This window comes from Naumovozyma dairenensis, chromosome 8 (genome assembly GCF_000227115.2).
Source record: "Naumovozyma dairenensis CBS 421 chromosome 8, complete genome".
In the NCBI taxonomy this organism is placed as follows: domain Eukaryota; kingdom Fungi; phylum Ascomycota; class Saccharomycetes; order Saccharomycetales; family Saccharomycetaceae; genus Naumovozyma; species Naumovozyma dairenensis.
Genome location: NC_016486.1, coordinates 520,400 through 541,191, shown reverse-complemented (window position 1 = coordinate 541,191; position 20,792 = coordinate 520,400). Strand labels below are relative to the sequence as shown.

Genomic DNA, 20,792 nt, shown 5'->3' with positions numbered 1-20,792 from the left:
AGGGCCCAGCTGACTTCTTATTGTTATGTACCTAATTGAATAACTTTTGTTTTGTTTCTTTACCTTCTTCCTCTTAACTTCTTACAATAACCTGAATATCTCGAATTTAAGGACGGGGGCAAAACTAGTTATAAAGAGGAAACACAACTCAGCTAGAACAAGTATAGCACCTACAACGGTAAAAGTGCACCATAACAACACTAAAAAGAGTAATTATTCAATAGAGAGAGTAATGATCCATATCATAAAGCTCCAATCGAGAAGAGCTTTGCTTAATTCATGGAAATCTGCCATAAAATACACGTATAGGCCCTTAACTACGACATCCATTGGGACCGGAATAACATATAGACACCGATTATTCCATACTGTACGTCCTTTACTACAAGACAAGAAAGCTACTGACGAGGATTTAGAAAAGATTAAAGAAGAAATCAGGAAGTATATTGAGGCAAGGGAACGAAATAATGGGAAAGATACTGATCCGGTAAAAAAGGAACAAATTGACAATGAACTAAGAAGATTAGAAGAAACTTTAAGGAATCAAGAAGGAGAAGCTAAACGTGATGAACCCTTGCATGAGAATGAGCATGATCAACCACCGCATGAACGAATGCAGGATGGGAAATTTTTCAGCCCAAAACTCGATCCTGCTAATAGAGATAACAATGGAGTTCCTCCAGAGCCACCAAAAAATATCAATTTATTTCAAATTGGTTTGACGTTCTTTCTTCTATCATTCCTAGTAGATGCATTCAATACAGCCGAGGAAAGGAAAGAAATTACATGGCAAGAATTTTACGCTACTTTGCTCTCCAAAGGTTATGTTTCAAAATTATTCGTTATCAATAAATCTGTCGTGAAAGTAATTTTAAATGACAATGGTAAGAATTCTCCTGAACATTCAGGTAACGATTTCTATTACTTCACTATTGGTTCAATTGATTCGTTCGAACATAAACTAGCTGATGCTCAAAAGGATGCTAATTTGGAAATTCCAGTAGAATATATTCAAGAAGGGAATTGGTCGAAGGCGATGTTCCAAATATTACCTACTGCATTGATGATTGCTGGTATCATATGGTTGACAAGTAAATCTGTATCTTCGGCTGGCGGTTCCCGTGGTGGTATGTTTGGTATTAGTCGTTCCAAAGCAAAGAAATTCAACACTGAAACGGCAATGAGGATCAAATTTAAGGATGTTGCTGGATGTGATGAAGCCAAAGAGGAAATTATGGAATTTGTTAGTTTCTTAAAGGAACCATCTCGTTATGAGAAGATGGGTGCCAAAATTCCACGAGGCGCTATCTTGTCAGGTCCTCCAGGTACAGGTAAGACTCTCCTAGCTAAGGCTACAGCTGGTGAAGCTGGTGTCCCATTTTATTTTGTCTCTGGTTCTGAATTTGTTGAAATGTTTGTTGGTGTTGGTGCCGCTAGAGTACGTGATTTATTTAAGACAGCTAGAGAAAATGCTCCATCAATCGTTTTCATTGATGAAATTGATGCTATAGGGAAGGCAAGGCAAAAGGGGAACTTTTCTGGTGCTAATGATGAAAGAGAAAACACTTTGAACCAAATGTTAGTTGAAATGGACGGCTTTACACCATCTGATCATGTTGTGGTGCTTGCCGGTACCAATAGACCTGATATTCTTGATAAAGCATTATTGAGACCCGGTAGATTTGACAGACATATTAATATTGATAAACCAGAATTAGAGGGTAGAAAGGCAATCTTTGAAGTTCATTTACAGAAGTTAAAATTAGCGGGGACTGTTTTGGATTTAAAGAATAGATTAGCAGCATTGACTCCTGGGTTTGCAGGGGCTGATATTGCCAATGTATGTAACGAAGCTGCATTGATTGCAGCTAGAAATGATCAGCCATCAGTTAGATTAGAACATTTTGAACAAGCTATCGAAAGAGTTATCGGTGGTGTTGAAAGAAAATCCAAGTTATTGTCACCAGATGAAAAGAAAGTTGTTGCATATCATGAGGCTGGACATGCTATCTGCGGATGGTTCTTGAAATACGCTGATCCTCTATTGAAAGTCAGTATCATTCCTCGTGGCCAAGGTGCTTTGGGATATGCACAATACTTACCTGGTGATATTTTCTTATTGAGTGAACAACAACTGAAACATAGAATAATCATGTCACTTGGTGGTAGAGTATCTGAAGAATTACATTTTTCATCCGTAACTAGCGGTGCGTCAGACGATCTTAAAAAGATAACAAGTATGGCCACCGCTATGGTGACTCAATTAGGTATGAGTGAGAAGATTGGTTGGATTAACTATCAAAAAAGAGATGATTCTGATTTAACCAAACCTTTCTCTGAAGAAACCGGAGATCACATTGACTCAGAAGTACTTAGAATAATACATGAATGTCATACAAAATGTACGGCATTGCTGAAGGAGAAAGCTGTTGAGTTAGAAAAAGTGGCTCAATTCTTATTAAAAAAAGAAGTGCTGACTAGAGAAGATATGATTAATTTACTGGGTAAACGTCCATTCCCAGAAAGAAATGATGCTTTTGACAAATATTTGAATGCAAGTGAGACTAAAAGATTAAGAAATCAAGAAAAAAATGGACAAAATGAAAAACCAGACGAAACTAAGCTTGATTCAGAGTCCAAGTGATTGTTTGTTCTTTTCTTAAAAGGCCAAGCTTATGCCATAATATAATGCATGTAAATATTCAACATTCTATATTCGATCTTATCTTTATGTAAAACGAAATTAACAATTTATTCGTATAGACCTGCTCTTTGTATATCTTCGGTAGTTCTGATGACTTTTTGTTACACAATTTTTAATAGCTCACTGTCGTTAGAATTGTGTAATTTTTCAATAGCCGAGATAAGAGATCTTGGATAGTGCGATAATGATTGCGATGACTAAAACAACTTATTGCTGATAGTGACGTTTAATATATATTCTATTCAATACTACTGATAAATAAATCACTTTTCTTCGAGAGAAACGCATTAGTAGGCTTCTTAGATCACAACTTCTTAATATATATAAAGAGAGTCCTTTTACTATAATAGAAAATAAGAGAGATAGGAACTAATTATTTAAAAAACGATGGATCCGCTTGATGAAACAAGTAGCTTACTGCCTGCAAGGAGTACAATCGAAGAGGTTCCTGAAGGGGAATATGAAATCTCGTTGGAAAAGAAATATCACGAACATAACTTATCTCTACCAAAAGTTCCTATATTATCATCATTATGGTTAGGTAGTTTTTTTAGTTCGCTGGATAGTACCATTGTCGCAAATATAATGAACAGAGTCGCCGAGGAATTCGCAGAATCTGATAAGAAACAATGGATCGCAACGAGCTTCCTCTTAACTAATACCGCATTTCAACCTTTGTATGGGAAACTATCTGATATAACAGGTAGAAAATTTGCTGTTCTAACTGCTCATTTTTTCTTTGGGCTTGGTTGTCTCTTGACATGTTTTGCTCAAAATGTTACTCAATTCTCCATTGCAAGAGCTATTTGTGGTATGGGTGCCGGTGGAATCAATGCAATGAGTAGTATTACTACCAGTGATATTTGTACCACGAGGGAACGTGGTATATTTCAAGGTTATGCAAATATCGTGTTCGGAATGGGTCAAGTGTTAGGTGCACCTCTAGGTGGGTTATTTTTGGATCACATTGGGTGGAGAACCTTATTTGGGATCCAAGTTCCCATGATTATGTTCTGCTCGTATTTAACAATTACTAATGTTAACATTAAACTATTACATGTCCCGCCAAGAAAGGAAAGGTTTACGTGGAAGAATCTTTCAAGAATTGATATATTTGGATCTCTCAGTCTAGTGGCCACGATCAGTGGAATCCTATTTTTAACCTCTACTCAATTAGATAAACTTTTACTTTCGTTATTCACTTTTATTAGTTTCGGTTTGTTTATGTGGATCGAATTGTACTATGCCAAGGAAAGAATTTTACCATTCGACCTATTAAATGGTTCATTCGGTCTATGTTCTGTTGTTACTGTAATTTCATCCTATGTTGTCTTTGGTGATATATTCAGATCACCTATTTATCTACAACTGATCCAAGATATTTCAGTGACGAAGACGGGTTTATTCTTAATTATACCATCTATTGCAATGGCTGGTGGTTCATTAGTTACAGGTTGGATATTAAGGAATACCACTAAGAATCTATCACATTGTGCGTATGGTATTATATTGTCTGGTGTCATTATTCAACTTGCTGGACTTGTCATAGCATATTTGTTGATTGGTCACTTGAATCCATCTTTAAACCAACTTGGGAATGTTTTCAATATTGCTATGGAAAATTTTACTTCTGGCTCAAGGACGTGGAAAGTAATATTTGTCTTCTCATTACTTTTGGGTTCTTATGGTTATTCGAGTATATTAGTTGCAACTTTGGTAAGCATTGTTTTCACCATTGAAAAATCACAACAAGGTACTATGACAGGTATTTTCTATTTATGGAGATCCATTGGTAACGTCCTCGGTGCATCTTTGACTTTAGTTCTGTATAGAAATACACTAGCTAAAAGGCTATGGATCTATATGTTTGAAACAGAGAATAAACCAGATTCATATATTTTTACAAAAGACCAGTACTATAACTTAATCCGTGATTCTGGTTGTTTAAGAAGGGTTAACTTCCCAATAGAAACATTAAAATCTCTGCTTAACATTTATCGTGGCTCATTCTTGATTTCATATATTCCGAATATTGCATTAAGTGTATTAGGAATTATGGTTGCATGTGTTCTTCTTAGAAAGTATGCTAATGCACATGCTTAAATGAAAGTAACGAATATGGTCTTTCTTATAGATTTTCAACTTATTTATAGATTAATTACACATTAAAATATACTGGTTTTGTTTCCTTTTTTCATCATTGTCTATAAGTGTCTAAATTTCAATTGATCTAAATTGCTAGGGAGGATTACCTCTAAAGAATCTGTCATGACGTTATACTCCTTCAGTTTCTCGAAAGCTAACCCCAAATTCTCACATTCTTCTTTACATATATCCAGATAAAAGGGTTTGTATGGATATCCCAAGAAAAACATAGTCAATATGTTCCTCAATTCAACTGATATCGTATCTTGGCACATATACAATCTGAGAGCAAATGCCATACTTTTACAACTTATGTAGGAAGGAACGCCGGCATAACCTGTACATAGCCCAGGGATAATTAGTCCATCTATGTCAGGAGGTGAATGCATCAAGGCATTCCACATTGCATTGAATACGGGCTCAATACCTGTCCTTACTGGATTCTTTTGATCATAAATTGGACGAACCGGTGCAACCACTGTAGGGCAATGTATTATATATCGTATACCATCTCTTTGTCTGATTGTAGCTTCCTCATCACATAATTTCAAATCAACAACAGTAGCTGATCCAATTGCATGGTATCTGTTCCCAAGTTGTTTTCTGAACCATGATTCAAAAGGTTTTCCTCCAAAATAATTATATAATGCAAGGTCAAATCCTCCCCCTAAATAACCGAATGAGTTTCCTGGAGATACAACAGCATACGATGCACCAGGATGATTGGTATTGCTTTTTTTCATAGAAGACATCAAACTTTCCAGTTTACCATGATGTATGCATAATGTATTGCTATATTTCGGTACTGCTTGTGGTATATATGTCTTCCATAATTTAACTACAATTTCATTAACGTCCACTAAGATAATTTTCTTCATAGACCCTGTTTCTTCACGTTTTTGAGATGTCATTTGTATTGTAGCTAATCATACGTAGATTAATCTGTTATGTATATATTTATGTATCTCTCTATGTAGATCTGTCAGTGAACCTCAAGACGTCAAAACCAAGATCTTTAACAACTCCATTTCAACAAAGCGAGTCCTTTAAAGCTACCTTAATTGTTGAAGATTTAAATAAAAAAATTGGCAAAGGTGAAAAAGAAGATCAGACTCCATGTATCAATTAACACAAACACACTTAGTTTCTGTGAAATCATGTTAGTCTATACGGCAACTTTGAGCTCAAGGTTGAAGCTGATAGCAAGAAACACAAGACAGCTTTCCAATTTATTAGCGTCAGTGCCTCAAGCACCTCAAGATTTAGAATTTCAATTGAATGAAGAATTCCAAAATGATACCAGAAAAAGAAAAATAGATCTTTTTTCTGGAATAGCCACAGATTCATCGAATGAAGTAATACTATTTACTGTTATCCAAAAGGCTAGACAAATGTTGGCTAAAAGAGACAACAATCCTCCGAATGATCTATCCTATTTACCAGACCGTGTCACGACAGATCTGAAAATTGGAATAATAGGTCTCATCTTTAAAGATTCTTGCCCAAATTATGGACCTGCATTACTACTAAAAAAGCGTGTTGTAATAGAACCAACAGATGGAGTAACAGGTGCACTAGCTACTGCCGCAAAACTACTGACATTATCCTCGCTAAGTAACACAGTTTGGATTCCAGAACCATCTCCCCCAAATACCGCCAATGTATTCGAGATCAATGGCTTTACAAATATAAAGTACTATCCATATGCGAAAAATGGAGAAATCACTACTAAAGAATGGCTCGAGACCATACGTCAAGGATCAGATGGATCACTACAATGCATCTTACTGAATGGGTGTTGTGATTCGGCATCTGGAATTGACCCAACGAGAGAAGAATGGCACGAGATTATTCAAACCGTTTATGATTTAAATATGGTACCTATCATTGACATGTCATATCAAGGATTGAAATCAGGAAATCCTTCAAGCGATGCTTTAGTGATACGCACTTGTTTGAATGCTTCAAAATTCAAGGAATGGAGAAATGGGATATTTATATGTCATTCTTTTAAATATACAATGGGCTTATGGGGAGATGACGTTGGTTCTCTGACTATTGTCCTTCCTAAAGAAGTTGCTGGGAAAACAAAAGAGATTACTGCAAGAATGAAGGATATTGGAAGGTATCTCCATCCACTTCCACCGACGCAGTCTTCAAGATTGGTGAGTTTAATATTGTCTGACCCTACTCTGAAAAGGGCATGGTATAGTAATTTGAAAAATAGAGTTGAATCCAATATAACAATGAAAAGAAGATTATTTCACTGTTTACATTGGATTGATTTACTGGAAACGGAACATAGACACAATATGACTTATACTCCAGGATTTAGTGAACAACAGCTTGAAAACTTGAAACGGAAATATTCCATCTACGCCGGGATTCATGGGGAGCTCCAATTGAACTCCTTTAGCAGGTTCCGTACAATTTGCGAAGCCTTTGAAGATGTTACTGCTAAAAACATAAAAAAATGAGGAGGGGGGATCGATAAAAGTCAGACTTGTGCATAATCTATATAGTTAGCATGACAACCGCAAAATACAACTAAAATACTATTCTTAGATAAAAGATAATCATCGGCGATTAAATACCTTTCTTTGTAAATAAATTAATACTACGTAAATAAATTAATACTACGTGAATAAATTAAGTTTGAGATAGAAAAACAGGAAATTTGGATATTAAGAGTTGTTTAAAAAGAGTCTGAAAAGATAATCTCTAATCAGAAGTAGAGTGAAAATTAGATTACTATTTTTTTCTACCAAATAATTTTTTTAGTTTTTTGCCGAATACATTTGTTTTCTTATCATCATTTTCTGAGGCTGTTAGGTTGGTGCTATTGTTTTGATGTCTTGCATCTATTTGCTGAACTGGTGATAAATTATGTTGTTGATCTAAAGTGCTGTTCCCCATAACCGGTGACGAATTGCTATCATTGGTGTTTGTCTTTATCAAGTTACCCATACTAAATTTCTTTGAAACATTCCCAGATGAATTAACTCCGCTAGATCGTAAGTTTTTATTAGGATTTTGAGAAGAATGATTTTCTTCATTATTACTCATAATCTTAAATAATGAAAACCGTTTTGATTTTTCATTCCTGGAGGACGGTGATTCATGATTTTGAGTGCCTCTGGCGTCATATGGTTCCTCCGAATCAGAGTCAGAATCCTGGAATCTTGATTTCCAAGCTTTCTGATCTCCGGAAGTAATGTTTGCATCTTTACCTTCCATTTTTTGGTATCTTATATCATTCTGTAAATCCTCTTGACGGCTCAAAATAGCTTCATCTCTTAGTGACATTATTTTGAAACCTAAATGTGAATCATCGACAGTCCTTAGTTTCTCAAAACTTGATTTTTTGGCGGGTGGTTCCTTTGGATATAATATATTATTCAAATTGTTTTGAGATATTTGTTTTTTTACTTCATTTGATTTTCTAGTCGTACTGCTATTAGACATTTTACAACTGTGATAGTTTGGGTTATAGTTACTCCTAACGGACTTCCTACTATTTGTTTTAATTGGACTTCCCTGAAGGCCATCATTTTGTGATGTCTTATTCGCCGTATATACTGCCAATGATGAGTTAGCCTTAGTAAGTTTTAAATTACTGTTCGGTATAGCATTAGGAAGTAGTTCTCCTGTGTAATTGGCTTTTTTCGATGATGGTGATGTTGATGTTGATGTTGATGGATTTGAAATCCCATTTGAAAGTGAATTCTTAGGGCGATATATATAAGATGGAGGCCTTGAAACTTGAGTTCTAGCGATAATACTCGGTTTCCTACCAATATCCTCAGGGCTTGATAATAACGCATTTTTCCTCGTATTTTCTGCAGTCGTTAAAGAAAGATATGCACCATTAGCTGGCGATGTATCTGGAAATATTGGAGAGTTACTTTCTGTAATATTTGTCTTTTTTAAAGCAGATTTGATGGGGGTAGTAATCTTCATTGCTGGTGGTTTGGGCACATTGAGGTTGTTATTGCTCTTCCTTTTTGATACAGATTCAATCATATTATTCTTTCCTGATATGTTTTGACTATGTTGATGTCCACTTGGATACAATGAGTCAGTTCTCGATACTTCCTTCGGTTTGTGCACTTTATGGGTTCCTGTTGAAACTTCTTCATTAGCTTTGTGAGGCCTGAAGTAATACGCCATATTACGAAGTTTGTTAGGAGTATCTTTCTTTGATGTGGTTGGCTGGTTTATAGTAGTCTTAGTCAATCCATTTTTTTTAACGTTAGAAGCGAAAGTTGTTTTTTTCATTGAATCGATGGTTTTCGTCGCAGATTTTTTGTTATTTGATATTGGGTTTTGATTAGTAGCTTCTTGACTGTTTTTATTTGCCTTATTATTTGGTACTTTACGAATATTATTATTAGTTTGACCTTCTACAGTTGTTGTCTTCTTTGTAGTAAAAAATTGGTTAGATATAGCTGTTTGAAGTGATTCATTCGTTATACTATCTTTTCGCTCTTTATCAGAGTTCTTTACTGTATTTTTACCAGGCATGATCTCGGTTCTAATAGAAGGCTTTGCAGTTTGTTTATTACTATTGAGGAGTTTTTGACTCTCCTTGCTTAAATTTTTTCCCATACCCATTTTCCTGAATTTCTCTATATTTTTTTCTTCCATCATGATTTTTTGCTCTAATGTAATATTTTCATTCAATAGTTCATCTAAACTCATGCAATGATCATCGATATTATCATTATTACTGGTATTATTGTTTTTATCATCCGAAAGTTCTTGTTCTGTTTCTTCAACTAGTGGCTCTTCGATTAATGGCCCCTCTGATTCAAGCGAATGATCCAATTGAGTAACACTATTCAAAGAAGAATGTCTTTTCGTGACGTTAGAATGTAAATTTTCTTGCGACACTTTTTTTCGAATGGACATGGAATTACGAGCTCTACTAACTTTTGAAGCTTGTTTATTCTGTTTATCTTGTTGTTCCACGATATTTACTGGAATATTTACCGCGACTAACCCATTACGTGTTGGAACATATTTTCTTATAGTTTGTTGTGGTGGTTTATTTTTGATATCATTATTATTTTGGCTAGAATGGATTATACCTTTCGTTTGTTTCCCACCAAATTCCCTAAATGTATTTTGAGCGGCTGATAGATCATTTGATGATTTCTGATCGTTAAGCAGGCTGGTTCTTGGTGTTTGGTGGTTCGCAGATGTCGGTTTTCTGGTAGGTAAACTTGAAGCTCGAAGAGAAGAGTGGCTCCCCGAGGCTCTTATATTAACTGACGATGATCTTTTTATAGAATTAGATTTCGCCCTTTTCTCAAGTGACGAATTCCTTATCTCTTTATTTTGAGTTGCTGATATTTTTGTACTTGGTGAAGAAGTGAGACTATTGTTTCTACTATTGGAAGGGCTTCTTAGTATTGAATTTCGTCTAAGATTATTTAAAGAAGCGGAACGTGATGGTTTCTTGTAGATTGGTGCAGTTCCTTTATTTACATCATTTTCGTTTTTTCTTCTGTCCATTATTGAGTTAAATGCAGAGGCAGCAGCAGCATTTGCACTTGACTTTGCAACTGGTGGCTGTTGCCATGATGATCTTCCAAACATTGGCTGTACGTACGGCGTATCTTATGGTCGTAATTCTGACTGAGGGCCTACCTTGATGAATGTGGTTTATCTACGGTGTACGTTTAGGGGTTCTTTTGACCTGAGACAGATCGAGTCGATATAACACTAGCAACACAATTTGTATAGTTATCGAGCAACTGAGAAGGTACTTAGTAGATCTTTTCAATGATGTATGCTGTACTTTAGAAACTCAAATACCTCTGTGTCCATTCTTGATCCACATCAGCGTCTTGATGATCGACAACCTAAGTAACGGCTGGTTTATTCAGGGTTCACCAAACGGGTTTTAGAGGGACGGGCCATTTTTACCGCCCTCTGCAAGTAGGGGCAAAACAAGAGCAAAATGGGGTCAGGTAGCTATAAAAATTTATAATCTATTTCGGACAGTGAGAACTTTTCGGGGGGTAGGGTCACGATTTTAGGTTTTGTATTTAGTTCGAGCGTAGGTATATTATGTATATTAACTTATAAACTAGTAGACATATATAAGCTTTATGATACTAATAATTAGTACTTTCTTATTATGACGTCCCTTCTTTCTCACTCTGACATATACAAGGGACGGATGCTGCCGGGAGGTTATGCTGGATGGATGAGGACCTGAAATTTGTTTGACTTGAACCTACTACTTTTTTGCATTGTGCCTTCCCTTAAAGAAACAAGGATAGGAGAAAGAACATTTTATGGGTGAACCCTAGGTTTAAACTAAACTACGGATGGGTGATGAAGCGTCACATTTCACGGACCGGTTTAGTTAAATTCTATATCTATCAAGAATAAACCAGAACTGATAATAAACAGACCTTTCAAGTACAAGAAATAGAAATGATACATGTACTTCAAAGGAAAGAAGTCTCAAATAAAGTTGTTCTATAATAAATAACGAGGTATTCGGTATATGAATTCTATATTGTGCTATTTCTTAGCTTTAACGTTTTAGGTATAGACTTGACTGTATGAAATAATTGCACAATTTACCTTTTTCACATCAATTTGATTATCTCTTGTTGTATGATTTCTCTATCTATTTGGAAGTATCGACGACATATCTACCTAGGATTTGGCCCTTTTCCATTAAGTCGTATACTTTTGGTAATTCAGATAGACCAACGATCTTGATAGGAGATTTGATTAGACCTCTAGCGAAGAAATCTAAAGCCTCTCTAGTGTCAGCTCTGTTACCAACATACGAACCCTTGATATTAATGGATTTTACAACATGAGAGAAGACTTCGGATTTAACATATGCATGAGCTGGTAACCCTACTAAAACAACGGTACCAGTAGGTCTAACGTATTGTGTCGATAATGAAATAGCAGCCTCGGAAACTGAAACGTTAATAACACCTTGTGGACCACCCTTGGTAGCTTCTTGAATATCTTTCACCATATCTTTAGATTTTGTGAAATCAATGAATACTTCACCACCCATGGATTTAAACAGTTCCTCCTTTGCCTTACCACCATCGATACCAATAACTCTATAGCCCATTGCCTTAGCATACTGAACAGCAAGGGAACCTAGCCCACCTGCAGCACCAGATATACAAACCCATTGGCCCGCTTTCAAATCAGCTTCTTTCAAAGCCTTATAGACAGTAATACCAGCACACAAGATAGGAGCCACTTCAGCCAAATTAGTCCCTTCTGGGATTCTAGCTGCTTGAACAGCATCTGCAGTAGCATATTGTTGAAAGGACCCATCATGAGTATACCCAGACAAATCCGCATGTTCACAGTTGGATTCATTCCCAGTTTCACATAATTCACAAGCCATACATGACCCATTCAGCCATTTGATTCCTGCCAAGTCACCCACTTTCCAACCTTTGACGTTCTCACCGACTTGCATGACGACACCACTACCTTCGTGGCCACCGACTAGAGGCAGTTTGGTAGGTAGGGGCCAGTCACCCTTCCAAGCGTGTAAGTCAGTGTGACAGACACCTGAGTATTTGACGTTGATTAAGATTTCATTAGCTTTAGGTTTGGGGACAGGGATATCCTTGTAATGTAACGGACCACCGTTTTCATAGAAGACAACGGCCTTCTGGGTCTTAGGGATTGATCCAGCCGCGGTCGATTGTAATCTTAGGAAGTTTTTGAATATTAAATTGGATGTCGTTGTCGTTGTTGAAGAGACAAATCTCCCTGTTGTTAATCTTAACATTTTGTTGCGTATAGGTGTAGTTTTTCCGGTCTCTATGGGAAAGAGTTAATAGTTTGATGTAATAAATATACAGGAGGTGATCTCAATAACGAAAATAACTTGTAAAAAAGCAATTTTGATTAAATAAGAGGCTCAACCAAGACTGTCGATTGTACCATTATGCCAACAAGTGAAAAATTATGTTAATGTTGATTTTAATTAGGGTCATCCAAAAAGTTTCAAAGCAACGACAGCCCGGTCTGCGGTGTTTTACAGAAACTCGAAGAGTGGGGAGTGTTTGTTCCGACGCCGCTGCAGTCGTATTTCCCTATGGAATTTTCCCTAATACAAATTTAAAGATAAATGAATAGAAAACATCAAGTGTCAGAGTCTGGATCTGGCCCTCAATCTGGCTCCAGTTTCCGTGACACGATTTTGATAACTTATATCAAACTTTAGCACGTATCTATCTGTATGTATGTTATGTGGAATTCATAAAGGCGAGCACATAAAGAAAACTTATCGAAAAGAACCATTGAGTGTACTGAAAGTTAGATAGCATTGATTAAAAAAGTCCGATAGTTTCATTGGTAATTATATATGATTGAATATAGAACATATTAACTAAAAATAAACAAAAAACAAAGATTATAACAGAAATATGTAATGTTCAGGCTTCGAATAAGTGAGATTTCGACTTCGTACTAAAATCCATCAACCTCATCTATAGTAAAACCTAGCGCTTCAGCATTATCGTCGTCAGAATATTCTAAGACAGAAACTTCCTCGATGTAATCAACATCATTATCATCTTCCAAAGCATCTTTTAACTCGTCAATGTATTCAGCATAGGATTGCTCATGTAAAGACTTATTTGCTACTTGTAATTCCCTTTCATCAACTTCAATCACGTCGTAGCGGAAAGTCCACATTTCTTCCAAATCACCTTGAAGCCAAGCCAAACCTAACACTGAAGTCAATAAAGTTGGTACGACATATAATAAAACAGGTTGAGCTTTACCAGTCTTAGCGAGAGCAACCAAACATAAACCAATACCAGTAATGTACCCAGTAAATGACGTAATGAAATATTTACCAATATATGACCAATTAGCGAAATGGAACTCTCTATCTGGATGATTTAGGTGCCATTTCCAAATATCATATTTATAACAAACTAACATAAACATCCCTGGTAAAATAATATCGCCTAGGCCTAAGATTGCAAATTCAACTTCTTCAGTTACAGTATCAAAATTGATGGGTAATGACAGCTTAACAGGAATGTCAATTTTCATTGCAACGGTTTCCATAATTTTTGAGAAAAATACAAAATAAATATCGTAAAAGAATAAGCCAATTAATATATATGAACTTGTTCTTAAATTTTTCATCTTAAGTGATCTAATACCATTAACACCCATAATCATTCCAATTAAATTAGAAAACATCCAATTATTTTTATAGTAAAGAAAAGTACTGACATTCCAATGGAAATAAGAGCACATAGGGGTATTGATCCATGTGAAGTAAAGGTTCCACAATTGATTCGATGCATAAACGTCCACTACTTTATCTGAGTCTCCATGAAGTCTATACCTTTTGGTGGTCGCTGGAGATGTTATATCCGATTCCTCATTAGCATTAGACATAGTTAACCTATATCTGTTTGAAATAGAATATGGTTTTAATTTTTTGAATTGACAAATGTTTCTCATCAAGGCGTGTAATAAATATTTAGAAAGGTGGTAAGATATCATTGAAACCTCAACCATTAACACAAAATTAAATGCCTTCAACCCATATTGAACCAGTTTCGATTGATCAAGTAGGCCTTTCTTGATACAATAATATATTGAACATAATAAAACACCAGAAGATAATGGAAGCAAAATACAATATTTTTCATCAAACCCATCTAACCTATCGTAATCTTTCGATTGCTTGTCTTTTTTCTCATTCTTTCTTTTTATTACACATTCTTGATGAATATCAAGATCCATAACATCGAAAAGTGGATGATCTGACGTCGGTGGTAAAGCAGTAGTAGGAATAGAATCAATGGATGTGAATACCCCTAAAAGTATGGTTGCTAGGGCAAATGTTATAAATAAGCCAGCGTTGTAGCTCAGTGAGTCTTTACCTGTTTTTAATGATCCTAACAAATAGTTACCAAACCTTTTGGCGAATTTATCTATGTTGGTAACTGCGATGTGTTCTTTGTTTCTTAGGGTATCGCGAAGTGATTGAATTCTGGAAGTATCCATTTTGGACACTACCTCTTGTAATGAATTGATGGTTTCATTAGTTGATGTGACATTATAGTTAAAATTGTGGTGAAGGTCATCCCTTTCAAGTATTTTTGAGAATATTTTGGAAATAAACGTGTTATTGTATGGAGAGTAGTTGTTCATTGTATTTATGTGTAATATTTGCTTAAAAAAGTAACGTTCTCTAATCAAATATCCTTCTAAGTATTTGTTTCACTACCATAAAATATTATTTGACTTTTTGGTGTTATTGGTTACTTTATAATGTGTGTTGCAATCGAGGAGAAGGTAATTGACGTTGAAGAAGCCAAATCCAAGCTTCTTGTTTTAAGGTCCCTATTTTTTGTAATTGAAGTTTCGGTTCCGAGTTAGCGCGGAGAGGAGACATATAACAAGAACATCGCAAAAGTGTCACAAATTGTTCACTGCGAAGAAGAAAAAAACTTCTTTGGTCTAACAGTTTAAATAATTGTCAACAGTCAAAGGCAGTAAAAGCCCAACTAAAAAGGTATAAAATCCAAGGAAGTGTTTTCTCTTTTATAAAACTTTAGGGCATTGTGAATTTAGCATACAGCTTTTTATTTAGTTACAGTAACCACAGTATCCCCTGAAAGCTTCCTTTAATAGTTCCTGACAGATATTATCAGCAGAATAGCTACCATATTGGTTAAAAATAAGATAAGAGGGTCTTTAGGGTTCAAGGAATAGTATTCTGGCTTTGTAATGTTTTTAAAATTAATGCAACCTTGTGTGCCGTCTCATTACGCCACTTGTTAGTTGTAATAAGATCAGAAGCTACTAAACGAGCGACTACGTTATCAGAGAGCTAATGAAGCTCTCTTGCCATTGTCTGGTTTGCTAAGCAAAGCTTGTCCACCAAGAAATTCACCTGAACTTTGAAATTTGCTAATTTCTATTACGAACTTGTCATGTATATAGTGAAATGACGTATCCAAGATGTGTAGAATCGTTACTTTTGTGATTCGACCAATCTTATCATTAAAGTACTTTACGAACCCTCAGCTCTAAATCCAAAAACTATAGTTCACAAAATGACTAACTATAGAAATAAAAAAAAATAATCATTTATGGATAATTTAATTAATTAGAGAATTTACCTTACATTATTTCCTGCTGGATTACTAGATGATTTCTGGATTTGCATCTATTGTCCCACCTGGGAATGTATCTATAAACTTGCAAACAAGACTAATTTTAGCAGATTTTAGCTGCCTTACCCTTAAATAAATTACTCCGGTCCAAGGGCTGTACGTATGTACGTAGAGTTATCGTACATGGAAAGAGATTTCAAAACGAACAGCCTCTCCTTCCTTGAACCCAGCATTGATGATGACTCGAGTATGAGCTTAGTTAGAATTCCATAACAAGTAATAATAAAACCTTTCCCATACGTAATGTTGATCTAACTACGTATTGGATTTGAATATCATATGCACATACGTACAGTTAATATTATTAGAAACGTCTCTAAGAATGTCTTTTTTAGAAGCAACTTTTTTAGAGCCAGTAAAACTTTAAATATTGATTTTCGCGTCAATGAAAACACGACATTAGATTAAACACTACTGAAACTCTGTTCTCGCTGAGGAAGGACGCACATATATTTTCCTCTCCCGCTGGGTATAGGATGGGAATTCAAGTTTTCTCCAATCGTTAACAGTGTAAGTTACACCGTGTAACACTCAGTTCCTTCAACGCCAGCTACCAACTTCCAGTCTCGGCCATGCAGAGAAGTTTCATAATTCGGACTCTCCGCCAACAGAGGGCCCCTCACTCTCCGTTCCTTCAAACAAAAACTGGAAATGAAAACCTAAAAATAACAGCGTGTATATATTGAATTTTTTAAATAACTAAGCGGGTAACCCCAATCCTGCATCGCAGACTACGCAATTTTTCCAAACATCATGTCCCTTTTTTCCTAAATTGGACTTAAAGTAAATAAACTGATCTGCCTTCATACGTCATTTGCATTAAGCTTAAATAAGTTTCTTCGAGGAAGAAAAGTTTTGTGCGGACTATCCTCTGAAGTGGCAGGAACTTTCTGTTTCTATTTCTATTTCTATTTCTGACCATTTGTATCCTTCCAAAATGATTTGTAACATATGTACGCATAAAAAGAGTAAACAACCAAATTCTAAATCTTGAAATATATAAAAGAAGAGCATTTTGACTCGTTAGAAACGTTCTTTTAAATATCCTCTTTCGTTTTCATTCTCAAAAGAAAGAATCAAATAAACGTCTAACAACAAACACAAACACAAACACACAATATACAAAACATGCAATTCTCTACTGCCTTTTACATCTCTCTACTAGCTTTGGCTAAATTTGTCATTGCCGACTCTGCATCTTTCGGTATGGTCGTCATCCGTTCTGGTTCCTCTCTTCAATATGCTAGTGTCTACGCTAAAGATGGTAAATTGGCTATTGGTCAAGAATCTGGTAACACTTTCTCTGGTGTCGTTACCGATGCTGGTAAATTGAAATTGAGTGACAACAAATACGCAATCGAACAAACTGATGGAAGTTTCAACGAAGGTTCTGAAGAAGAAGGTTCTACCGGTTTCTCTGTCTCCAGTGGTTACTTAAGTTACAAGTCTTCTGCATTCTATGCCGTCGGTTCCGGTTCTGATTACACTTTATCTATCAAAGAGGCTTCAGGTTCCACTCCAATTGCTTTATCTGCTCGTAGTGCTGATGGTTCTGTCGTTCCTGATTTCGAACCAAGTGGCTCAAGCTCAAGTGAAGCTTCTAAATCTACTTCCGCTGCTGCCTCTGCTTCAGCTAGGACTACTACTTCAGCCGCTGCTTCAGCTAAAACTACTACCTCAGCCGCTGCATCTAAAGGTAACGTTGCTGCCATCTCTCAAATCACTGACGGTCAAATTCAAGCAACTATCTCTCAACACACTGAAAATGGTGCTGCTAAGAGTGTCGTCGGTTTAGGTGCCGGTATTGTCGCTGCTGCCGCTGCTATGTTGCTATAATTTACATGAAAAATTGTAATTGCATACGCCTAGACAGAAAGTTATGATAATATTAAAAAAAAATGTCTCAGTGATGTAAAACTAAGGATAAAATTGAAAAAGAAGAATACCAATTCAACTATTAACCATAATGAAGATCTTTGGTGATAATAATGAGGAAAATTAAAAGAGGTTATTCACTCGTTTTCCATATTTTTGGGGTACTCTATAAATGCTATATACTATTTTGATTGTTGTGAAGACAACACCATATTATACTATAATTTTTTTTCATATATGATTAATACAATAATAATAATTTTTTCAACTGCAACTTCATCGTTGTTAAGTTAGGTTTTTTCAAGGGTTGGAAACTTTTTATATATAAAATAACTTGAATAAATCTATGAACCTAAAGGTAGTGTTCCATTCAGTCTATGCCATTTTAGTTTAGGATAGTGGCACTGTACGCATATATTAATACATGGAATCTACCGCTCAGTTATTGATTTTTACAGTTGCGCGATTGACAGGTGGGGTGAGTAAATACGTGACTACAGATCAAATAGGTCTGCTACCACGTGAAAACTGTGGTACAAATATATACATAAGGATTAAGAATAGATAAAGCTGAGAAGAAATATTAAATTATTTCTTAGTAGATAGAAATAGATAGGATACAAATCATAGACCAAGAGATCTGATAATCAATTATAGAGTAATTACTAGGCATCACGCTCCGGACATAGTTAATACAATAAAAAGTAAAATAGCAACGTTGAAAATGTGAGGTCCCAAAAACAAACCAACCTGGGGGGACTCATACAGTTCATAAATTTTGTGTGATATTTTCTTCTTTTTTGTTTACTTTCCAAATAGAAAATTTATTACTTAATAAAAATAAAAAGAAGGATAAAGGTCGAAAGCTCCTTAGGCAAAATAAACAGAAGATTTTAGTTCATGGCCTCCTAATGAGCACGCTTAAGTGTATATATGAATCAAGCTATTTTATATAAAAAGCATTGGCGATAAGAAAGTAAAACTCCCAAGAGGTTCTAAGGTAGATAACGTTTTGTGAAAATAGCTTCGGTGGCAAAGTTGTCGTTGATAATTCTTGGGAAGATAATCAAGCTGGGAGGGTCGCATATATGGGGGTAAGGGATTTTTGGAATGTTTAGGTAATGTAATGCTCTCCCTATATTTGATCAGATGAGCAACCAGTCTCCAGCTATTATAATACCCTCTTATAGGTCAATTGGCTGACATATTACATAGGTATGCTTGAATTCACTGGAAAATTGGCTAACTTAAATAAAGCTCTTGAACTTGTCTAATCAATATATATACAAACTACCTCACATGAAATTTCTTGCACCTTTTTTCTGCATTATCTGACCGGACTAGAAGTAATTGCTGTATAAGTTTCTAATAATGTAGAGACCAAAGGTCTGATGTGAGGATCGGTAGAAATTTCAAGAGGACATAATACACGGCTATATCTTACTATGATAGTCAACATTTAGTCTGTATGGTGTAAAGTGAATTTGACGAGCTCATTTACTATGGCAATAAAACCTGTAGAGTATTTCCCATCCTTATTTTTTGAATGGCTATTTCTAAAAGATTATATTGATTTCAGTAGTGGATAACACTATAGCCATTCCAAGCTGACGCATTCATGTGAACTGCACCTATACTTCGAAAAAAAAAAAAAAAAAAGACAGAAAAAGAATATTACTGTCATAATTATTTTGAGTCGCGTTTTATCTTCCTTTCAAAAGGGGGTGCACTAATTTCTGAGAGCCACATTTCCCACGAGAAAACTTCGTGGTTTGGTACATTTTTCTAGATGCCACACCCCGCAAAGTTTTCCCCGGACATTCCTCCAGAAAAGGTTTTTTCCTAGGGGGAAGAAAAACTTTTGCTTTACGTAAATGGCCTACTCCCCGAGACAGCCCAGCTTTTCCTTGCCGTGCCGAAAACATCCGTTCCAGTAAGAAAGGGCAGACAAAGATGCTGATTAGACATTAATCTTCACAATGTAAAAGAAACATATAAAATGCCTTTTGTCAAGGATAGCTTCTTTTCATTATGTAGGTTGATTAACATCTTAGGGAAGGAAAAACTCCCCATGGATTCGCTTTAGCAAAAGATGATAGACTTGTCTAAGGAATATCCTTTACCCACTTTTTTCGTGTACAAGCTTCCTTACTTTTGCAAATAGGAAACAAAAATGTTGGAGGAGGTTTCTTGCTTTTCTCTTTGCAAGTAAATGCCATTTGAGAGTGAACCACAACGAATCTCTCCCCCCTTTGTGAAATCGTGCGGGTTAACAGTACGTCTACGGACTTACATTCCGCTAACAATGCTTCCTCTTCTCCACAGTTTGCTGAACGGTTTTTGATGGTAACGGTTCGAGAACTTTAATTTCATTTATACGGGGCAGGTCACCCTGGTTGCTCTTACGAAGGGGCGCACACTTACAACCCTCGCCGTGGCGCGGTGAACGGGCAATTGGATCTGCTCCGCTACGCCATTTTGACTAAGGGACATCGAGAAGTCGTGAACTGAGCTTTACGTACTTACGTGGTTACCCGGTAAAGGTCAGTGCGTACTTACTGTGGAATTTTTACACTTGCCATCTAGACGGGGCTGGGAAGAGGGTCCGCAGTACAGTGGAGTAGAGCACGGTGCGGTGTAGTTTTCCCTTCTCACTAAGTTATCTTCCTAAAAGAAATAGTAGCCGGCTTCCTCGAAACATCTACTTAGACTGTCTCCACGCACATTTTTCTGACTGCACAACACCAAAATCACCTTTGTAATAGGACTAATTTTTTTTTATTCTTGGCTGCCAAAAATGGTAAAATACCAATGCATATATGTATATATATATATATATATATATACTAACTAAT

At 35.9% G+C, this 20,792-nt stretch overlaps 8 protein-coding genes across 8 annotated transcripts; 4 read left to right on the top strand and 4 right to left on the bottom strand.

Moving 5' to 3' along the window:
• Positions 1-232: 232 nt before the first annotated feature.
• Positions 233-2,644, top strand: YTA12 (m-AAA protease subunit YTA12; the record flags this gene model as incomplete). Its single annotated transcript, XM_003671590.1, has 1 exon — positions 233-2,644. The coding sequence occupies one exon, from the start codon at positions 233-235 to the stop codon at positions 2,642-2,644; it is 2,412 nt and encodes an 803-aa protein (XP_003671638.1).
• Positions 2,645-3,091: 447 nt separating this feature from the next.
• Positions 3,092-4,807, top strand: VBA1 (Vba1p; the record flags this gene model as incomplete). The annotated part of the gene is made up of 1 exon (XM_003671589.1): positions 3,092-4,807. The coding sequence occupies one exon, from the start codon at positions 3,092-3,094 to the stop codon at positions 4,805-4,807; it is 1,716 nt and encodes a 571-aa protein (XP_003671637.1).
• A 101-nt stretch (positions 4,808-4,908) lies between these two features.
• Positions 4,909-5,760, bottom strand: PDL32 (putative ADP-ribose 1''-phosphate phosphatase; the record flags this gene model as incomplete). The annotated part of the gene is made up of 1 exon (XM_003671588.1): positions 4,909-5,760. One exon carries the CDS (start codon positions 5,758-5,760, stop codon positions 4,909-4,911), a length of 852 nt encoding a protein of 283 aa, XP_003671636.1.
• Positions 5,761-6,006: 246 nt separating this feature from the next.
• Positions 6,007-7,326, top strand: NDAI0H02180 (uncharacterized protein; the record flags this gene model as incomplete). Its single annotated transcript, XM_003671587.1, has 1 exon — positions 6,007-7,326. The coding sequence occupies one exon, from the start codon at positions 6,007-6,009 to the stop codon at positions 7,324-7,326; it is 1,320 nt and encodes a 439-aa protein (XP_003671635.1).
• A 274-nt stretch (positions 7,327-7,600) lies between these two features.
• On the bottom strand, positions 7,601-10,450 carry SEG1 (Seg1p; the record flags this gene model as incomplete). The annotated part of the gene is made up of 1 exon (XM_003671586.1): positions 7,601-10,450. One exon carries the CDS (start codon positions 10,448-10,450, stop codon positions 7,601-7,603), a length of 2,850 nt encoding a protein of 949 aa, XP_003671634.1.
• Positions 10,451-11,495: 1,045 nt separating this feature from the next.
• ADH3 (alcohol dehydrogenase ADH3) lies at positions 11,496-12,641 on the bottom strand (the record flags this gene model as incomplete). Its single annotated transcript, XM_003671585.1, has 1 exon — positions 11,496-12,641. The coding sequence occupies one exon, from the start codon at positions 12,639-12,641 to the stop codon at positions 11,496-11,498; it is 1,146 nt and encodes a 381-aa protein (XP_003671633.1).
• Positions 12,642-13,324: 683 nt separating this feature from the next.
• Positions 13,325-15,034, bottom strand: YPF1 (aspartic endopeptidase; the record flags this gene model as incomplete). Its single annotated transcript, XM_003671584.1, has 1 exon — positions 13,325-15,034. One exon carries the CDS (start codon positions 15,032-15,034, stop codon positions 13,325-13,327), a length of 1,710 nt encoding a protein of 569 aa, XP_003671632.1.
• Positions 15,035-17,190: 2,156 nt separating this feature from the next.
• Positions 17,191-17,898, top strand: NDAI0H02140 (uncharacterized protein; the record flags this gene model as incomplete). The annotated part of the gene is made up of 1 exon (XM_003671583.1): positions 17,191-17,898. The coding sequence occupies one exon, from the start codon at positions 17,191-17,193 to the stop codon at positions 17,896-17,898; it is 708 nt and encodes a 235-aa protein (XP_003671631.1).
• Between the last annotated feature and the right edge of the window lie 2,894 nt (positions 17,899-20,792).